At 39.0% G+C, this 21,764-nt stretch overlaps 3 protein-coding genes across 6 annotated transcripts in view; all 3 read right to left on the reverse strand.

Moving 5' to 3' along the window:
* Window positions 1-13,744, reverse strand: part of LOC141904203 (sodium/potassium/calcium exchanger 4-like) — a 39,895-nt gene extending 26,151 nt beyond the window's left edge. The window contains exons 1-2 of the mRNA XM_074792758.1: window positions 13,551-13,744; window positions 7,527-7,709 (exon numbers count right to left, since the gene is read on the reverse strand). Of these exons, the coding sequence (XP_074648859.1) occupies window positions 7,527-7,709; window positions 13,551-13,737 (370 nt within the window). The 5' untranslated portion in view covers window positions 13,738-13,744. The remainder of the gene's footprint in view (window positions 1-7,526; window positions 7,710-13,550) is intronic.
* Window positions 13,745-14,169: 425 nt separating this feature from the next.
* LOC141912533 (peptidase M20 domain-containing protein 2-like) lies at window positions 14,170-17,004 on the reverse strand. The gene is made up of 7 exons (XM_074803792.1): window positions 16,557-17,004; window positions 16,312-16,468; window positions 15,798-15,946; window positions 15,563-15,705; window positions 15,230-15,384; window positions 14,886-15,132; window positions 14,170-14,640 (listed from the first exon to the last, which is right to left on the reverse strand). Exons 1-7 carry the CDS (start codon window positions 16,760-16,762, stop codon window positions 14,489-14,491), a joined length of 1,209 nt encoding a protein of 402 aa, XP_074659893.1. The 5' UTR covers window positions 16,763-17,004; the 3' UTR covers window positions 14,170-14,488.
* Window positions 17,005-17,676: 672 nt separating this feature from the next.
* LOC141914797 (uncharacterized) lies at window positions 17,677-20,684 on the reverse strand. 4 transcript variants are annotated; one of them, XR_012620892.1, is made up of 3 exons: window positions 19,974-20,684; window positions 18,628-19,093; window positions 17,677-17,912 (listed from the first exon to the last, which is right to left on the reverse strand). XR_012620892.1 is itself a non-coding variant. In XM_074806103.1 (3 exons), exons 1-2 carry the CDS (start codon window positions 20,418-20,420, stop codon window positions 18,666-18,668), a joined length of 498 nt encoding a protein of 165 aa, XP_074662204.1. In that variant the 5' UTR covers window positions 20,421-20,684; the 3' UTR covers window positions 17,677-17,912; window positions 18,628-18,665. The 4 variants fall into 4 exon arrangements, 3 of the variants coding, with proteins under 3 accessions (XP_074662204.1, XP_074662203.1, XP_074662205.1); XM_074806103.1 differs by having other exon boundaries at window positions 18,628-18,716; XM_074806102.1 differs by lacking the exon at window positions 18,628-19,093.
* Between the last annotated feature and the right edge of the window lie 1,080 nt (window positions 20,685-21,764).

Below are 21,764 nucleotides of genomic sequence, written 5' to 3' on the forward strand. Positions count from 1 at the left end.
TGAATGTGCATTTTCACTCATTAATCATTCTTAAAAGTTTGATCGTCAAATTTCAGGACAATGCATTTTTCATTGATAGTGAAACATTTCAAAAAATATCTCGAAAACACTACCCTTGACCCCCATTCCACCACCCCCACCCTCGTTGCTCAAATTTCTGGATCCACCCCTGTGTATTTTGGCTTATTCCAAGCTTAGGCATTCTAAGTGTTCAAGAGTGGCAAATGGCGCCCACCACGACGGCTTTTATATATGGATATAAGCAATTGGTACATCCGGAAGCAGTGTCGATTTAATCATTACCTCCGTGACGTCAGATGCTATAATCGTTTGTTTTTAACGACCGAGCCATACCGATGGATTATATTTTTTTTTTCAGCGAAGTCATTTTCGAGACATGAGGGGAATTGATAGATTTTTCAATTAGTGGATATGAATAAGCTTAGATAACGGCGCTATTAATCCAAAGTTTCTACATCGTTGTGTATCCCGCGGTATGCGCAAGATTACAAGATCCGGTCAATACCAGACGATACTAACTGCACGCAACCCATGTATATAGTCATATCTGCAAACAACATTTTCTTCATAAATTATTCCGGTTGTTGATGCTGTTGGGTCATCTTGGTTACAGATAAGAAATGACACGAAAAGCCGTATTCTAAGGAGTTACGGCTACAGGTCCCACCAACGTCAGGCTATCATATCATACCCAGGCTATTGATGTTATCCATCAATGGTTGAAAATAATTTGTTACGATATAACCGCTCTCGCCTTGACGTACAGTCAACAGGTCGCGATATGGCGTCACCACCCTATAAAGCATTGAGATTATTGTAAGATTGTGGGTACTGGTGCACCACCTAGAATCTTTTGTTATGTAGTTCTTTGTCTTCCTTCTTGTACGTAGTGCCCGTCGCTGAATAAAGCGGTATTGTTCAGTAACGCTGCTCTTTTGTTAAGTTACTTCGTGGGTTCACAGAAATCTTCTGGCCCATTTTTGTCTAACCAAACTGAGGATTGCCCGGATCTTTACGATGAATTCATATCGAAAGCGTTCAGAATGTCACGGCTATTGAGATGAAATCCGGGGATGAAATCTCCCATGTAGGTGTACTTGATAAGGCAGCCAAAAACGACAGTGAGTTTGCTTCGTTGTAACTGCTCGAATATATATATATATATATATATATATATGTATATATCGATGTTTTTTCTCTTAATTACGTTAGCAGATTAGAGCGCCAGCGAGGCAACAAACTCAATAATTCAAGATAAAGTTTATTTACCGGTCAGAAATTCGTACTGGTGATCGGAAATCAATTCTATCGATATATACGGCCCGCGCGTCACCGCGCTGTGCTATGGAAGCTGTACTGAGCCGATTCATCTGTATTACGGTCGGATACGGGAAAATTTGATTATTGTAGCCGCGCAGAAATAAGTCAATTGTTTTGGGGCGAAGCCGCATATGTCTCTTCAGATCGGGTCAATACAATTTCCGTTTCGAGTAGGCGTATACCGGGAATAAAAGAAAAATAAAAATCTCCCTAAGAATGGAAATTGCGGCAAAGAGCGCGGAATTCCATTCAGATATTTCATCTCATGGCGCACGCGGGCCTGGCTATTTCTGGCGGATTTTCATAAAAGCACTGCCGGCACGTATCGAATAGATTGCTCTCCTTCACATGAACAGAGGCTAATCTGATTAATCGCGATTTCGTGGCCACTTAAGAATCTTGTCGTCGTCCATTATACCAACTACGGCGTCTTAGTACTACGTTAGTTCATTATGTTTATCATATTTGTGATGTGATTTGCTTGTGCGTTTGTGCGTGTGTGCGTGTGGTGTGATTGTTATTCTGGCCGTTCATTCGAGTCTCTGATTTCCACCGTCCAATATTTAGCGGTAAACAAACACGAAGAACGCCGTCCACCAGCCATCCGCCAGCCTCCTTAGCGATGCGAGGCCACTTGCTCAAAAGTTAGTTAGAGTTAACCAGTGGATAGTTGACATAGTGGCAATCAAACGTTTATTGTTAACTGCGGTTTATCCACTGGTTATCTCTAACCAACTTTTGAGCTACTGGTGGAAATTTGTATACAAAAATAGCAGAACTCGGGATCATGCGAAGGGGAGAAGGGGTGCTCGCGACCAACGTATACGCCCAACGCGAAACGGGAAAGCCGTCGGTTGGACGGGTAATCAGCTAGTGGTGGATAAATTGGATTACTGATTCGACAATGAAATAAACACCCAGTATAAGTTACAACGATAACGACGGAGAGTTCGCCTCAGTTTCACCTATACGACTCGGCAATTTCTTCATTTGTACCCTTTATTAGTTGGACTGCAAATGACACGTAGCGCGTTGATATAAATATCGTAACGAGCGTCAAGAAATCGAGCACCTGCTGCTGGCACTAGATACGATGATCAGTATACGTTCGACAACGCAATCCAATACGCCTTTGAACGCAATCCAATACGCCTTTGATGATGCGTCCAATTTTCTAAGCGTGCTCGTTCCTAACCGAAGAAGCCCAGACGAAGTTATAGGAAACGGGGAGAGGATAACGACGGGAAAACATTGTTTACCACGTAATTCGTAATGTCGTTTCAGGGCTTCCATAGTTAACATCACCGAAGGCAAAATAAATGTGACTATTCGGACGTAAATCTTTCACAAAATGTAGCATTATCATCAATAAGGTCCCGGCGACGCTACTGCAGCAGATGAAGATTAGATTTCACTCGAGGCAAGCTGGAATCACCCATGGACGCCAGTGTGCTGTATATATGATGTCAATGTTGGTCAAATGAAAATCAAATTATCTTGATCGAATGCCGACTGTCATCCCATGGACGAATTGCCGAGAATGGCCATCGTGGGCAATTCCTAAATGTTTCGATTTACCCTATATACGATCTTTCTGGTCAATGTATCACGCCCTGCAAGCTAAGAGTAACTTAAAAATTTACAATTGACAGGTTCCCTAACCCTAATTGAAACTATGGGCATACATTCCTATATTAACATCAATGTCTTGTCGATTGTGTTGAGTTTCGAATTCATTGATTTTTATGGTCCTCAGGAGGCTTTAGATAGCGCAAAAACTTAGAAGAATTTCCATATTATATTGGTACATATAGACTCCGTTCGAGGCATTTGGTTATTCCCATAAATATCCATACAGTATATTTTAAGAACAGTGAAATTATTCAGAATTATCAAAGACCATTGTTGCATAAGATTAAGTTAAACCTATTCTTTGTTTGATATTTTACAGCACGATCGTTCCGTTGCAATCGAAGCAGCAAGAACATCAATAACTCATTGAAAAATGGTTGTTCGACATAATACGACAAGACAATGTTTACAATGTCGTTATTGTTTTAACGTTAAAAATCCGTATATAGAACGGCGGTCCGAGTGCATTATATACCCGGTACGTCAGTCGGTGACATTCTCATGACAATAACCCTGCAGCCTTTACGCGGAACGGATAATGTGATAATCTAAATCAGACTCGTTGTTTCTGAAAACGGAATATCCGCCCACAGTGAGTCTAACATTCTACCGCGCACTGTCTCTATCGTTATTATCACTTTGCGAAGAATGTCAGGGGTTATCTAAATCAGGTACAAAGAAGAACGAAGTTGAGGAGCTTAACTTAACAAAACCGTATTATAAACACTATACACTGTATAGTCTCCTGGCTGTTTTTGCCATTTTCAGAGACGTAAATTGACAACGGTATAGCGGTAACAGTGAGTCTATAGCATTGTGCCACGTGAAAAAAGGGATACAAACTTCATTTATTATGTATTTTCTATAATAAGCTTATACCGATCAAAGAATTGAACGACCTGTTTTTCACGTAGAGAATATTAAGACGCGGAGAATGTGTTCATTAGATTCGCCTTATACATTTGGTGCGGAAATATTGGTGATTGATGGTGACTGAGGAAAGAACAACTATTTCCGTCACTTTGCGTGGATGGAAATCTATAGATTACTTATATCTCGGTGAAACAGTCAATTCAATTATAAAACATTTTGGAAGCATCAAATTTCCATTCTGAAATAATATGATTTTAAAGAATATTTCATTTTACAACATCGTGTATTCCTCGTCATATTGTACAAATTGTTGTAATTTATTTCTGAAATGAATATAATGATAACGTAATAAAATGAATATTCTAACACGGTTTAAAATCTATAGTCATTACACAACTAACGATTGAATATTGAAATAGCTCATTGTAATATTTCATCACCATCAATGTACAATGTTGTTATAGCAAATCTCGAATGTAGCAAGATCTGAATATGCAAGTTTGGATTCTGTATTGCCGATTACATAAAATGAATTCAGTGCAAATCTTGAGTAGCATCGCCTGATCTGAAAGTATCTCAGCTTGTACACCGGTAATAAGCAGATTTATAGGTCTTAGATCGTTAAAACTCGAGTGCTCGAGCGCAAATCCCCGAAAAAAATATGACGTTGCATGAAATAACTATGTTTCCAATGCGTAGCAATAACGGATTCAATGTATTCATGGTATATGGGCTCGTATTTTTCCCGGATCCGTTCTCGGCGTTATCCAACGCTTTTACGATCCTAGTTTAACGCACTGGAAGGGATGTTTATTTCGTGGTTACAGTTCTCGCTGTATTAACGACGTTTTGTTTATGATCGTGACGTTTATTTCGTACCCTCTTCGCGTGTGTAAGATGACTTCGATGCCGTCAGGTTCGAATCCCTACCGAGGGAGAATGCGGTTGGTTTTCTGGGCATCTTTCAAAGAGAAGCGAAAGCCATTTTTGATGGTTTTCGAGAAAGTTGCGCTCTTCTATCAACACTCATTAGACGCTACCATGGCTTTCAAATAATTCCCAAAAGTGAACAAGGGATTAATGTATTATATCGATTTAACCCTTCGCGAAATATAATAGTTCACTGTACATCCACGCAAGATCGCGTATTAATCTGTTTGGCAACCTAGTTGAAAGATGGCATTTCTTGCTGCTTTTCCATATATTGTCCCATCACCCACTAAATATACAATACTTTCATTCTTCTACTCGGATATCGGAATAGTTATCTTGAATAATTGATTCATTTCAGAGAAAAGTTCATTTAGATTTAATTTAAATGTAGAAGAAATCGAACGCAGATGACCAACTGTCTATACTAGCGAACCTGGTCGATGTTTGCCTGCTAAACAAGGAATCCTGGATTGCCACGGTAGCACTGCGGGTAACCCATTGAAAATCAGGTCAAAGGTTCTGAAGGCATTTTTGCCATTCGATTATAAATCACTACCATCATTATACGATGGGCTGGTAGGCTCAAAAAATGTGCCCGTGAATCAAAAGATGAAATACTACTATCAACACGAGAATGGCAGTTTTTCTACGGTAACTGAAAAACCCGACATGGAAATTGACTTCCACGTGTCGAGCTTCTATTTCATCTCACGTATCATTTGCAGATGCCGTGCAAATTATATCCAGTTACATTTTTCTTATCCCCCGAATTTCTTCCGTGGCAAAGTCTCAGACTCAGTTTGTCGGTATAAATAAACGATAAACTAAGCCGTTTGTCTATTTTATGCGTCCACCCCCGTCGTATTTGTACAGAGTTGATTGCGATGGAATTCCAAGTCACGTTCTATCACTTGTGATAGATTGCTGTTTTAATGGTGCCGGGTCTCTTTCGTTATTCTATTATACCATCTCATGCCAAATGGTCGATTCGTTTTTGCTCCGTTTGCTTCGCGATTTACACAACTACCGCCAATGCATATGATATACCCTATTCATTATTTCTATCAGTTTCCCAGATAAAATTTGATGCATTTACATGGATTCTTACAGTAGCCCGAGATCCAATATGTGTGGGTTTGATGTAGACAAGGGGTTTATGATCTTTGCAACGTCGATCAGCAATCGAAAGATTAATATAATGATATGATATTTATTTCGCCATGTACATATGCAGTATAAATGATATATAGATTATAAACAATTTACATACATACGATTTATGTGAGGGATTGATGTTCAATTTTAGGAACTCGATGGTAACTAATCTGCAACGCGACTTTGGTCAGGGTGGACACTTATCGCCCATATACAAAACCCTTGGGACCAGTTTTATAGACTGGTGATACCTATTACCTATTGGGGCTAATTCAATTGAAAATGAATTCAGTTAAAAAAAGGTTACAAACAACTCATTAATTTTTCGTTGAATCGCGTATTGATAATGCAAATCGTGGTCAATAGCATGATCCGAATTCCCAGGGTTTTCTAGGTTTTCGGTAGAATTTGTCAAATTTCATGAGTTTTTTGCCTGATTTTCCCTAGATTTTCTGATTCCCTGAGTTAACAAAGTTTTTCAGGTCAGTGGCCAACCTGTTGGCCTGGATTATTAAAGTGGAGATATCAGGAGCAAGTAGTGTTCGTTCAAGATGAATTATCGCGAATGTTACTGAAGGGTATAGTTTCATCAATGTTCCCGTTCAACGCAAACTAGCCGTTCTTAGAGTCATCGTGGATCATAATCTGACCTTTGAGCATAGAATGCTTGAAAATAACTTAATCTTAGTCAGAATTTATTATCCAAACGTGTGTCATTTTTAGTAGTAATGTCGCGAGTATACGTATCGAATAGGAGGAATATTGTGGCCGACGCGTAATGATACTGGCCTGTGTGGTATAATTGATCGGCGTCCGGGGACAAGAACCGGGGTTTATTTCTGTAAGAAACGCTGAACGACTATAACGACGAAATCCTGCATATTGATGAAGTGAGAAATCGTTCGGTCAGTTGAACACGCATTACGACTCGATTAGAAAACGCTCAGCGTCGTATAGGCTATTGAGTAATCATCTGTGACGATTCTCATTAGCAGCCCGGGCTTGTTTTCAACACGTTTCTATATTATCGAGCTTACAACGCCAGCAGAGTTCTGAGAGTTGAGAGAACACTTACAACGCGACGATAAACTATTTTAAAGTTGCTACAGCCGCCATTTTGTTAGCGTACTTTCGTCCTGAATAATGATGGCTCATTTTCTTGCTTTTTTAAAAACCATTCGTGATGCGTATTTTATCATATTCCACTAGTCCGTAGATGAATTTTGACAGCTTTGGCAACATTCAAACCGTATGAAACTCTGGTTTTCGGTTATGTAAAATTTCAACACAAATCTCTTGTCAGTTACACTGTTATGAGATTAGCAATTGAAATGGTTCATTTCAAATAGTTTATCACACAATGAACCAATCAAAAATGGAACTGGCTCCATACGTACGATAATGACTTGTCGTCAAACAAGTAGCACTGAAATGTATGGGCATCTGGGAAACGAGAATTGTTTTCAAAAACGTTTTTTTTGTTGGTAAAATATTCTATCACTTGATATAAACGATTGAAATAGAATTGATATGAAAATTAGGGTTTAGATCTAAACTTATCAACTGACGAATGATCACTTATTCAAACATACCGGGTGGTGTGCATTTGTCTTTCACCGTAGAATTAGCATCTGTTATATTCACAGACAAACTGGTCAGATTATTTCTTTCGTCCAAAGTCGTTTCATCTCCGTTGTAAGTTGTTACTTTCGACACGACCAATAGGTGGCGTTTACCGGTATGGATTTCGATCCCATCTCCGGAAGGCTGCAGACCTGGAAAGAATAATGAAACTTGTTATTCGTATACAGCTCATGCTCGTGACCTACCGGTACTTCATCTGATATCAGACATGCTCGCTCGATTGAGGCAACCTCTCCGCTTAAGAAATATTGGGCAGTGTAATAGACCAAAGAAGGTTTTGCGCGGCCATGGTCTGTATTGGCTTGAGCTTCGGCGGATGGTAATCAAACCCTGGCAAGCGAGGATGACATCAGACGGTGGGCATGAACGCAAAAACACCATCTGAAGCAAATTTGTACAGCTGATTTCAAATTACGTAGTTTCAATGGAATAGTCAAATGTTGTTTTAAAAAAGGTAACATCTCAATACTAATAGAGATGAAGAAGCTACTAGTATGCTATATGAATCACGTATTGTTTCGAAACATAATTTGCATTTCAAGTTCTACATAGAAAAATTGTATATTCAAAGACTGGTATTTTTCATTCAGTACGCGTTAGATCTTATAGAGAATTTCGGTATTTTTGTAAAATATCCCATCTGTTGTGCGCAATTAAGTGTTGAAAATGTAAACAAAAACACGTTCGAATGTATGATACTTTTTTAAGTGAATGCCATTTTAAGTTTATATATATATGAATATTCAATTAGGCAGCTTAATTCTAAAACAGACACCAATGTTTTTTAAGTAGGATTGGTTGCATAAACACACAATCACTTTCACGAAATAAGCGGCGATTTTAAATTATTCAGAAAATCAAAGTTAATTCGGGTGAATATTTCATTTCAAGATGTGGGAGTTAAAATGAATATACATGTAAAATCGACATCCCACGTATAGCTATTAACTTATACAATGATTCGTGAATGAGAAAATCACGCAATCTCATCATCACAGCCATCAGTCATTCTAAATTTGATTTTGCAATAATCAAATTGCCGAAAACACCCAGCCGTCAACCGGCTTATCAGAAAGATTATTATCGTTTTGGTTCACTTGGCATAACCTAACCGATTTTAGATTGATATTCCCATCCTCGTCTTGCTATATCCCCGAGGGACGTCCCACGAGCTGATCGTGTACTGAAAAATTGGAAAAATGGATCCGATACGCGCAAAAAAGGATCCAATACGCGCAAAATTGATCCGAGCTCTCCAACTGTGGACATTATACGAAATTGGCCCGGTTTTACCTCATTGCTCATATTCAGATATTCAATTTCGATGAGTTATATAACTAAAAGCAAAAACAGACAAGTAAAGTTGAAATATCTGTTGAAAAGAGATATAGTTGGAATTGATATCATCACCGATAGATCTTTCGTTAAGGAAGACTTAATATAATGATACTATGCAGAAACATCATGAACATAGAGTATATTTAGCAATTTATAAATATTTGACGTTTTTGCGCTGTTGCGTGGAATGTGGCAGGCTTAATTGCATTCCTTTAGTGGGTCTGTAGGCGATATGGGGCTGACAAGGAAGGGGCATTGATCACACATCTCACTTCAATCAATTCAGACCAATAAAAATAGTTTCCATTGATCTCTTGTACCACGCGCGCACCGATAGGAACCGTTCGATGTATTGCCTCTTTACAGGCAAATCTGTCACGACAATAATGTACGATTTCCAATACGTCCGTATATGGGACACGTTTTGAGGAATGATCGATGGAGCGGGCGAAAATATAAAACTACATCCAGTCAATGCGATAGATCGATCGACAAATACTAGAAAATGGCAATTCATGATAGTGTTCCGGGCTAGTGTAATGGACTGAATGTTTTGGTCAGTTACATAGGCACCTATTAGCAGGCTTAATAAGTTTGAGTTAATTATGTATATACATGTATATGTAACAAATAAAGTCTGACTAAAATCTACAATAGATATTTACAATATAGCTTGTGCAGGTAACAGAACAATAGGCACAAGAGTACATTCAATACTCTGTTCATGTTGATGTTGAAATGTGGGTGGTCATTACTGTTACGTATTTATTTGTTTGATAGATTTGATTTGTCTCATACTTTATACCATTGGTGCGACTCTTAGAAATCCACCACAACTGCCCGGAACGAAGCATCGGATTGCTTTTGAAATCGGAAATCTAAGGAGCCTTTTCAATGTACATTTCGTACGTTTGCATAACTGATCGCGTTATATATGTCTATACGTGATGAAATACGGTCGATTCGGACAAGAAAAACGTTTCGTTTCTCGTTGCCCCGAATTCTGATTGAAGTACTCGTACAACATCTGGCCGAAGTCGTATGATTCTCAAACGCAAAACTGGTACTCATTTTTTTTCAATATGCGCAACAAACGACGACACTTTAATCACATATCTTTGCGCATCATCGACAAACTATCCTGTCTACAAATAGTTATTTCATGAGCGAGCAAGATATTCCCTCGATGCAAGATGTATTTTGTCGATAGTTAATTTAAAGTATAAAATCACGACGCAAAAGTTTACTTAGAACTTCCAACCCGAAGCTTTATCACTGAAAATACATATTCACATAGTACATAGCCTTGGTTTAATCTAATAAAAATGTATATATGGATTAAACCAAGAACAAATATTTATATCTACACCGTCGTACGTGGTAGAGCTTTGGGCTTGATGTTCTATAAGTTCACTCTTGTATTATGATCTCATATTCATTCAATCCAATAATGATAATTTATTTTCGTAAATCATGATGCAATAATGCATGTTTATACATAAAAATGTGGTATTATTTTCTTTCAGGTGAATTAAAATTGTTAATTGGATTCACCTAATCTAGTGTGATCGTGATAAATCATGTAGGGGGCCCTGGCTTCCATAGACTACTTAAAGCTTCCATTAGTATTGCATTATCATTATATGACTACTGACACTTAGTAATCTTCATGATACCTTCTATCAATCATCCCGACACTCGTGTTATAGAACATTTTTAAGCGGTCAAAAGCTGTCTCCGTGTCCAAGACAGTGACCTCAGCCTGAATTCTTCGTTTAAAAAAACTAGCCCAATTAAGAGGGCTGGAGTTTCAATATCACCGGCTAATTTAATTTACAAATGAATGATAGCTATATTCAGTATAGAAGATGGAATTTATCAAACGAAGGCATCGTCTTTTAATCGATAGCACTATACTATTAACCGATCAAAACTGCGATTACCATCATGGAAGGCAGCATGATGCGCTTAATTCCGTGAATAAAATACGACTCGAAACAATTAACCCCCCGTGACCGTATCTGTATATACGATGTGTTCAAGTTGGGCTAAAAGTCCGACGATGCAGGGAATCATGGAAACAAAGAAATATGGAAACAAACATGTTTCCCCAGCGTTTCCCTGTGTTGTGAGCGTTTACGAGAAACGTAGTTTCGGGAACAACGATTCCGGAATCAAACATGCATGTTTCCGTGTTTCTGTATTTCCCTGCATCGTACATGCGTTGGGCTTAAGGCCTTTTAATCACTGGCCCTTTTTAATCATCTTTTCGGTTAAGCTTAGATGTAGTAGAAAATTTAATACCAGGCTTTCGAATTAGAAGCGTTATTAACGCCTACGCTTATCACATGTAAACGGCCTGATGGTGACGTAATTCGACATCGCATATTCATCTATTCATTGGTGATGCGTTGTTAATGAATCGCCATTATTATTATGTATTATCAGCTTGGGATCTGTAACACCGTTGCCATTGGCATCAGGTTTGCGTCTCCTTGTCTCCTAAGCTGTTCATTATAGTTTATATTAATAGAAACAATGGTATAGGTTTCAATCAAAATGAACAAATGTATACGTAATAGATGTATAGATAGAATATGCTTATATCATCTTTTGTCGATGTAAGAAGTCCGTAAGGCAGAATCGTGCTTTCTAAATGCTGTGCAATTCTAAATTCAGATTCAGATTTTATTTGCTCTGCGTATATATAAACATCCAATTCCGATTCAGATTCAGATTTTATTTGCTATATATTTTTCAGCAAATAAAATATATATATATACGTATAATCGTTACTTGCGAGAACTTCTTCGTGCGTTCGGTCGACTTTTTCGGTCAAAAAGGTCAAGGGCGTGATCCATCGATCAAAAGTGTCGGTACCTATTTATATATATATATTTACATGCACATCTCAGCACCGATCAGATTTATTAAAAAAAGGTACCGACACTTTTGATCGATGGATCACGCCCTTGACCTTTTTGACCGAAAAAGTCGACCGAACGCACGAAGAAGTTCTCGCAAGTAACGATTATACGTTTTGTTTTATATATACATGTAGCCGATTCTACCCCCGTCGATAATTAACACGCGAACTGCGATTACGTGAAAATGGCTTTCTCTTTCTGATCAGCTCTTATCCGTCGTCGGATGTTACGCCCATTCGCCGCGGTCACGATCGTCGAACTAATCCCACTTACGCAAAGAATCGGTTTAATACGCGCACTGATTATCGTAATACCCCGGTTCATCACGAGACGTGAGGTGATGCGCTACTCGCCATCAATACGAGGTGTGTAATATCTACGACATAAGACCGCAATTGGGTTATTAGCTTCAAGGTACGCAGGGCAAGACCCCAAAAATAGTACCTAGAATGAAAAAGAGCCCCCCCCCCTTAAATGCTGCCACGAAAGACAGGTAATGAATTACGGTTGTAAGCATGGGATCCGTGGGTCCTGAGAGACAGATTGGTGATGAAATAGGGGATTCCCAGGACTTTCTTGTCTGGAGCAAGGGCACCAATTCGGCTCGGATGTACTGATGGCTTACCTGTACTGGGAAACCCCGATCCTTTTTAAAGGTCTGATTATTTACAAAATTCGATCAAGTATGTGGGGGTGAAAACCATTTCAACCCGCTTATATACGATCTTAACGCTAGAATTTCTTGTTTTTACTCTAGGATATAGAAGATTTTGGAATAGTGGTCTTGAGCTTCTATTCAACAATATGATACGGACATAATTTCTCCCTATACCGCATGTATAACATGAATCAGATTGAATTAGTGATTGAATGAAAAATTCGATCCGAAATCTATCCGCAAGATCATCAGATTTTCGCGTGTATCCCGAGATGTCGTCATTCGTATTGAATTTCACCACGGTAGAAATCAGTCACTCTATAAAAACAGCCCCCGGAAAGTTGGTTTATTTGACATTCGTTAACTATTAATCGCCTACTCCCATCATTATTTCCATTGGGAGACGTCGGTTTCCGCCTCGTAAAAAGGAAAGGAAATCATCCACAGAATTCATGAAGCGGTCATTGTGAACCCTCGGGGAATAAAGAGAAGGTTATCGTCATATATGAAGATGGGATATCAGTACATGGGTCAAAGGGTATTCTTATGTATGCGTATCATGTATGGAAAATATCTAAATTGCGACGATGATATAACAAGGATACAAAAGTTCTTTATAGAATATGGGTACCATTAAATATTAGCAATATAGACCGGAATACTTAAGATAATCAAGGGCCTACAGTTTCATGGGTAAACGATGATTGGTTTCCACCAAGCGCTTCATTAATACGATTAACTTGTATTTTTAGGTTTGAAAAATTTTGGTCGTTGGATAGAAATGTACAGGATTTCAAATCAATGCAACTGAACTAACCGAACAATCGATTTTAACCAAATCCAGCTGCGGTGCAACTCGGGCACCAGCCAAGTCATGGGCACACTATTTCCAAAGGATAAATACATATTCAAAGGATACGGAATTATTGAAATCACTGATATTAGTATACATGTATTGGTTTCAATGAAAATAGAATACATCGAAATACACTTGAAATATGATGGATGACGAAAAAATGTCAAATTGCAGCTACGTTCATCCGTCTTACCTTCGTAATCTTGTTTGCCATGCCAGTGATAAAAAGCTCCACTCGAAACAAACACGAACCAAACGAACACGAACTTGGCACGCCAAACCGAAGATCTCCGCTTCCACGGTCGGAAAAGCGGCATCTTCCCAAATATAGTATCCACACGCCGAGCTCGCAAAGCCTTTATCTCCGAAGGATTCAGCATGACTACTGCGTGCGACAACGGTTGTGTGATTGTTGAACGCGATGTGCGCTAAGATGCAGTGCCGCTTACCCGATGCAATGCACAGGTATTGACCGTCGCTGTATCACCAGTCAATATTTTCCTCTTTACGATTAGAATAGCTACTCGTGGCTTAAGGCCTTAAAACGATCTAAAACGGAATGAAGCGATTATGATAACCGAGCTGAAAAAGCCGCTTTCGCGTGAAAAATAAACCGTAGATAATAATATGGATAATGCGGATATCTATTGTAATGGGTCTTTCTCAAAGTCGAGACACTGAGTGACGCAGAGTGAGAACTTCGTTTATGATATTCACCTCATTGAATATTCAGCTATACAACGTGCAATTAAAAATACGTTTCACATATTTATTCTTAATGGTGGACATTTTTTGAAATGATATTCAACATGTGCGTTGTCACCTGTGCTTCTGTGACTAAGCGACGTCTGCCAAGTAATTCAGAACATAATTTCGAATACCACCAGAAGGTTGAAACACTTAAAACGCATGTCATTGAATATTTTATTCATGAAAATTTCTGGATATAGATGCAGGCTTATACACACACTTGTATAAATAATATCTCAGCCAGTTCAAACAAACTGCCATCTTTTGATTCGTGTGCCCACATCCGTACCATGACCAAGATAAACCGCGTTTACAATGAAACGTCGAAGATGTCAATGATAACCGTGATTTTGGTGAATGGCCACGCGTTAAGGTTGGAACTCATTTCGTCGAGCCGTCTTCGTCTTTTCTCATTTCGTAATCGAAGTCCGCTTTGATCAATTCGAGAAATTCTGGCTTCTTTATTACGTCCAGCGCGGTCATGGCTAGTGCTTTAGCGGCTCTAAGAGCGAACCATTGAGCTTCTGGCAAACCTATCGAGAAAGCAGCAAGCAGTACGATAAAAGATGTTAGATGGCGAAAGAAGAAGAAGAATAAATTACCGACATCTATAAATGATTCATACTAAATTTCATTCAGACATAACTCCTACGCCGTATAGAATTACACGTTTAGCGATTCAGATTTTATGTAATATAATTTGAATAACTAAACAATTCGTAAATTTCGAGCTTTCGTGTGCGGCGAGAAATTCGATCCTTGGTTCGAAGATTTTTACCGGCTTTTATCATGAAGTCGGTTGAATGAATCGCCGCGTCTGTGTCGACGGAAAAAGCCGGCTGGATGGTCGGAACAACGTGGCTAACGTTTCCGGTATCTGAAGATCCCATTACGTTCGTCTGATGATAATCGTCAGATCTGAACGAGGTCTTCAGCCATTTGCCGTTCGATTCGTACAATCTTGACAACGCCTCGTTTTTCAAAAGGTTATACTTCATTTCGTGATTGGCAAAATCGATGACGACCTACGAGAATATTTAACGAGTTTAATTTTTTCTTTCAGATAGATTATTAGAATACGGTCGACTTTTCTGTATACATCTAACTAATCTATGGAATTACTTTGCATCCAGTTTGGAGCGCAGAACCCTGAAGACACGCTATGACCCGTCTCTTTAATTCGGTTAATTCGTCCATAGTATCGGCCCTCAATTCGACCTGTAGTGTTGTTTCGTGAGGTATGATATTCAAACGTGTCCCTCCTTTTGTTATTATTGCTGCAATTAATCGATGCATCTAAAATATATGCAGGTTCGATGATACCAAATGGAAGCATCCTGGCAAACACTTGTATCTAGAGTATGCCACGATGAATGAATTCATTTCCATTATAAATTTTAAACTCGTATATGATCAACCCACTCTTTCTATTCAGTTATCTACGTTTTACTTTACCGTGGATCGTGTTCGAAGGTTTTATATGTTGGCGTAGATGTGACAAACTCTGATACGCCATCACGACGGCGTCTAACGCGTTTATTCCTTGCCAAGGGGCTCCAATAGCATGGCAGCACTTGCCCGTGTAGTTTACTTCGGCCCTGTAATACCAGAAACGACTTTGAATTCTAATCAAATTACCATAGATCAGAGACCATTGGAAAACAATAGACATTCATGGCGTTATATATACGTAATGCGTGCTGGAAGATGTGGGCACACGACGTCGTGAGTGTAAGTATGAGCCATCAGAGCGATGTCGATATCTTTGAAAGCTCCCTTTCTGACCATATCAATTTTACCACCGTATCCTTCTTCAGCTGGGCAACCAAATACTACAATCTACCAGGGAGAACATAATGGAGGATTATCATCAAGAACCCCTCATAATATTCGGAATGAAATGATTGAGATTTGCCAATCATAATCTTGGAATGGTCGATTGCAAGTTATTAAGGGTGCCAAAGTATGAATACCTATCATTACTTTGTGGGCTCCATAATGTTTATTACCAAGGAGTAGGCCGACTATTTCATAGTGTATTTTGTATATACATCAGTCAACCCCGATATACCGCTCTCCCATACCCCGCCCCCGCCTGCCGCCAGGTTTTCTCAATGTACATCTCTATTCAAATACATAGTATATATCAGGGGTATTGAAGTTTTGTTTTTCAATCTTCAAGTTCTTAAGTAAAACGAATTCACCTCAGCCGCCAGTCCAGCCTCCTTGACGACTACTTGCGTCGCTTTCGCTGCAGCGATTGAGACTTCAGCGACCAGGTTGTGTCCACAGGCGTGACCGATATCTGGCAACGCGTCATACTCGCATAAAAATCCGATACGCGGCCCACCTTTCAAGTTGCTATATGAAACAAAACTCCATTGATTAACCATGGATCGATATCCAAGCGTAAGAACTAACGATTAGACAAATATACCGATTACTATACCTGAAGTCAGCCTTGAAGCCGGTTCTATGTACAAACCCAGGTGCAACAGAGAACCCCTCGTCGAAGAGGAAGTCAACGAGAATCTTATTCGCGTGGACCTCTTTAAAACCCAATTCGGGCCTTTCCCACAACGAATCGCTGATAGATTTTAAACGTGGTGCTAGACGCTCAATCTGCTTACAGGCACTTTCCTTCAATCTGTCCATGATTACTTTTCGTTATTCCGTGTCATCTAGCCGTTTATGAGGTCTTGTGCATTTTCTTATACTTGATATCAATGCGGAACGCGACCTTATGGATATGTTTGTTGACTATCTTGAATTTTGATAACAGTTCTTTTTTAAATCATATATGTACGCCCGCGTTCGTGGATTGTCGAGATAAAACTCGTGGGAACGACTAAAATTTTGTTAAATGAATCTGCATTTCAAAATGTACCGCCTAGTGATTCTCTGACGATTTACATCATTTACATAGCTGTTTGAACCTCAAGTGTTTTACATACCCCCCCCCCCCCCATAGTTATATCATTGGATATCAACTTTGAAGCTTAAAAGTATGTGGATCCGGCAAAGGGGAACACCTAACTACTTGAAGCCCCGAACTAATAGTTTAAGTCTAGAGTCGGTCGACCTTGATACAAAAGACTTCGCTCAAATCTGATCTTTTTGAACGATGTGTGATTACAAAATGTGTCCGACTTGAGTAATATCCGAGTTGGATGTTGTATTTCATATGGCGTCATAAAAAAGAGTTGAACGGTCATCAGAGTTGATCGGATCAGATTGAGGCGGAGTCTGCTGTACTTACCGATAGTAATCTAAAACCGACTACTGTATTTTGTATCTATATCATTCATATTTTGCATCTGTTTGCTATTCATTGTTGTGTTCGCCTATTTCTCCTTATTTGTTTATGTAGCTGCCGTTATGAATACTGAAAACGAAATTAATGTATTCAATAATGCACGTGAAGTATATCCGTGTATATATTACGCTTCGTACATGCACGGTCAGGTCTAAAATTATACGTTCTACCACGTAATCACAGAAAAGACAAAGAATAACGTTTCCTTTGAATCAAAATATTTTATTTAGGAAAAATAGAATAAAAACTGTGTTATTTATAGGGAAAAAGTTAAGAGAATTTACAAGCTTTATTTATAAAATGCTGCCATTTCTACGTAAACGGCATCACTGGAACTGCCGCGAATGCGAACGGTATTTTACTGTAATCAGCTACTATGGTTGGTGCGCTGGGTTGTTCTGGAAATAGCGTGCTCTTAAGAACTCTTATACTCGACTTGCGAAAGCGGTGAAAACTACGACGAAATTGATTTGCCGAAAACGAAATGTTCTGAAACAAGGAAAGACATGCAGCAGGTTACCGTAATCGCTGGGAATAATATTTCATAATTTCAGCATGTTTCTCATACACATCAACAAGTGGTGTGGTGAAGTGCGAGGTTTAGTGAAAGCAATAGTTGATATGGTTGTTGACAGTGGTGATTTGAGGTAAAAAAAAAGATTTGCTCGAAATGTTCTGCACAGTACATTAAGCGTGGATAGAACCTGAGGGGCCGGTTCCATAGTCATGGCTTAGACTTAAGACCGGTCTAAGGTTAGCTTAGTTCTATAGTGGATCTAACAACTTAAGACCAATCTTAAGATTTATAAAGACGACATTGGCTTGGCTATGGAACTGGCCCCTGAAGATGGGAGATAAGAAGATAGCGCCATTTCCGATTCGGACCAACATCCATGAGGTGGCTTTGGTATCAACCAATTCATTCATAGTTAATCTTCAATCATTTGTATATACATGGGTTAACACTAATACATGTATATTAGCGTTATTCAATTTAACAGCCACAGCCCACGAAAACGCATTCAAAATGTTATGTTCTTGTTTCCCACGAACTTCTTCGGTTCCTGCGTAACTCGTCCCCAGTGCGTTTCTTCGGATAAATCGCGTTACGTACTTTGAGGACAACCTAAGAATGCGCTAAGCTTGCATATATAATGATAGTCAAGAATATACATGTATATATGCCCAAGAATCATGTTTGTACCTTCTGCGCGTTGCCTCTGCCGGTTGTTGTTATTAATCTCATTGGATGTTTAAAGCTCTTGATAGTTTTCGAAATCGCATGGACGCACTCTGCAAGCAGTGAAGTAATCACACGTCACATAAACATAAAAGATTCAAAAACCCATTTGATTGATAGAATGATTAATTAAATGCGTCTAATGTTTAGGTAAAAGCCTTTGAAGGCACCAATGAGAGAAAATTTCAATTTGGCGTGTACAGCATGACCTAAGATTCCGTACATTAATTACAAAATGATATTTTGACGTCAAGCTTTACAAGCGAAAAAGTGTTAAGATTTCCAAATTTTCTAAAATTTCCGAATAAACATTCCCAGAATCTTTGGTTCAGCTTCACAGAACTAGGATTAGTTACAACTGGCCACATCGGTTCGACCTAAGCCAACCTTAGCAGTGCAGGTGGTCCAGTCTCAACACCTGCCTTACGAACTGTAAAACAAATATTTGTTATTAGTAAAAATCTTATTAGTAAGAATATTGAATATTAAGTATTACATCAAGTGATCGCTAATAAGATATCTAGGTTAGCAATATGTTAATTATAGGCTTCACACAGTTATCGCTTCAGTTTGACTCCAAAGATAAAACCAGTTCATTTAGATGTCACTTTTGAGTAAAATCCTCACCGAGAACTGGCACCGGCTCCAGGTATCGATTTGTGCGAGCGTCATGATTAGAATATTTAATCAGTGCGTTATGATTTTCTACGACTAAACTACTTTATTTCGCGGAACTTCAGCAACTTTCATTTTAATGGTTTTCTGCGATTGCAGAAATCGATTGAATTCGCTAAAAAAAATCGTCATAAAAAATGATTGCAGAAATTTGAAAAAAAAATAAATGAAAATATTTTTAATCTGATGATTAGTACTTCGGCGAAATTAAATTCCATTAGCTGATATGGGTTACTATTGGATACCCAAGCGTCATCTCAAGCATCAATGAAACTATGCTCCGTTCACTACGCATTACCTATTTCAATTTCATTTATTTCATCATTATCTTCTGATTTTGTCCATGCCAAATATTCCTTCTAGCAAACAAGGTGTGTGAATATTTGCCAAAGCACTCTAGTGTAGTGGTAATGCTTTAGACACACGAGGAAGGGGTTGAACCAGAGGCAACTTTTGAGGGACTTGTCACACCCTAAAAGGGCACTGGGTGTCGAAAAGGCAATATTAGGTGTACTCCCACACTGAAATGCACTAATAACCTTCGTTTACAAAATGAAAGAAAGCAGAGGAAAAAATTTGATGGACTTGTACGAGCCTCAAAAGTCGCCATGGATACGCCCCTAAGACGCGCTTACCCTTTTAAGGTTGCTTTGTCTTAAACTCTTATCAGTCTGTTCATCCTTCGGAAGATTGAGACTTGACGACGAACCTGTGAACGTGCCCCTTAAACTAGTTTTGAAGTCTATGAAGCCTGGAGTTGCGATCGTCTGCGACAACTTTCGTGGCGTGCCCAGTCCAAACGCGTCGGAAGGCCCTGCCTGAACGCGAAGGTCCAAATCGTGTTTGCCATATCCGTTATCGATTGTGTAAGCTTGCCCTCTAATACTTTCCCCTTCGCTGTCTGAATCGGCAAAACTATCAACGTCCCAAGGTCGTAGGTGTTCGTCTTTGTCCAAACGATTGTAGTTGTATTTATCGATGCTGCGCTTAATTTCGCTCTTCGCCTCGTTGGCCTTCTTTTTGCCCTTCACGTTCAGTCCCTTCAGTCTATCGAGTACCCTCCGCCATCGACGAGACATCATTTTGTCAGACGTCAGTCGGTTCACGAAACGTTCCCAAATATTACCAGCATGTGAATCGGTCAAATGTAGATCCTACGCACGACCATATGCTGGCAAATTAATCAACTGTTGATAATTCCAAGATTATTTATTCAACCAAAATATCGCAATTAAATCATTTCAGTGTCATCCTACGCAAGAAAACATGTCGTCCCTTTTACGTAGTAACGTACGTATGTATTATATATAGTACTGTCACTTGTGCTCATTATACGCTACACAGATATATACATTACACCTGTGGCCGCTGAACGATATAACCTACATAAAAACTCAACTAATAAATGGCGTGCTTAATTGTACGGAAACGCCGTAGGGACATGATTGGAATTATTGTTTTCAAAACGGTTTATCTGCGACTTTTTCTTGCGACTTGTATTTTTACTAGATTTTTCTGCGACATCTTTTCCGCGACTTTATTTTTTTTCAAATTCAAATTTCTGCGTCTTTATTTTCTACTGGATTTATCTGCGACTTAAACGTTATGCTTTTTTTGTTTTTAGCTGTTAATCAAATTTAATTTTCTAACTATGAACTTTCGCTACTTTAGCTTCACCAGGTAAAAAGGGTTCGCCATAAGCTGCGAAGTAACTGAAAACCCTAACAATGATAGCGTTTTCCTTGTTGAACGATTCAAATTTTTTTTTTGGGGGGGGAGGGGCAGGGGGGTGGGTTATTCACAAGCTTCAAGACTAATAAAATTATTGTCGTATATTCGATCCCCGGGTCTAAGTGTAGAATTCGGGGTATAAGTGGACGACTGGATGACTGGATGACTGGTTTACTGGTTGACTGGACGACTGGATGAGTGGACGACTAGTTGACTGGTTGACTGGTTGACTGGACGACTGGTTGACTGGATGACCATCAGCACCATCAGCATCACCATGACATGTCCCCGGACAAGATAATAACCACCTAATCATTAAAAACACGTGTCGGATTTTGGCGACGATTTTCAAGGAAAACACTGTTTTGAAATAAGTTCTGTCAGAGATTCAGCTGAAAGAAGAAACGATTCGTCAAATCAAAATCAATGAAAACTTTTAGAAGTATCAACTATATGAAAAGAAATAATATGGCTGAACAAACATTGTTTACCTATACGTAGTATAGGACTAACATTCGGGAAAATAATGGAGCAATTCATCTTCCGTAAGCTGACAACTATGTAAAACGAACATGTTCAATGTGGGTAGATAGGTCAATCACAGTGGTGTCGCTTAGTATACGTTGATACGTATATAGACGGCACCTGGTATGAATGCTGTCGAAAAACGACTGTTAGATGAACGATCAACGATG

Source organism: Tubulanus polymorphus, chromosome 1 (assembly GCF_964204645.1).
Source record: "Tubulanus polymorphus chromosome 1, tnTubPoly1.2, whole genome shotgun sequence".
Taxonomy (NCBI): domain Eukaryota; kingdom Metazoa; phylum Nemertea; class Palaeonemertea; order Tubulaniformes; family Tubulanidae; genus Tubulanus; species Tubulanus polymorphus.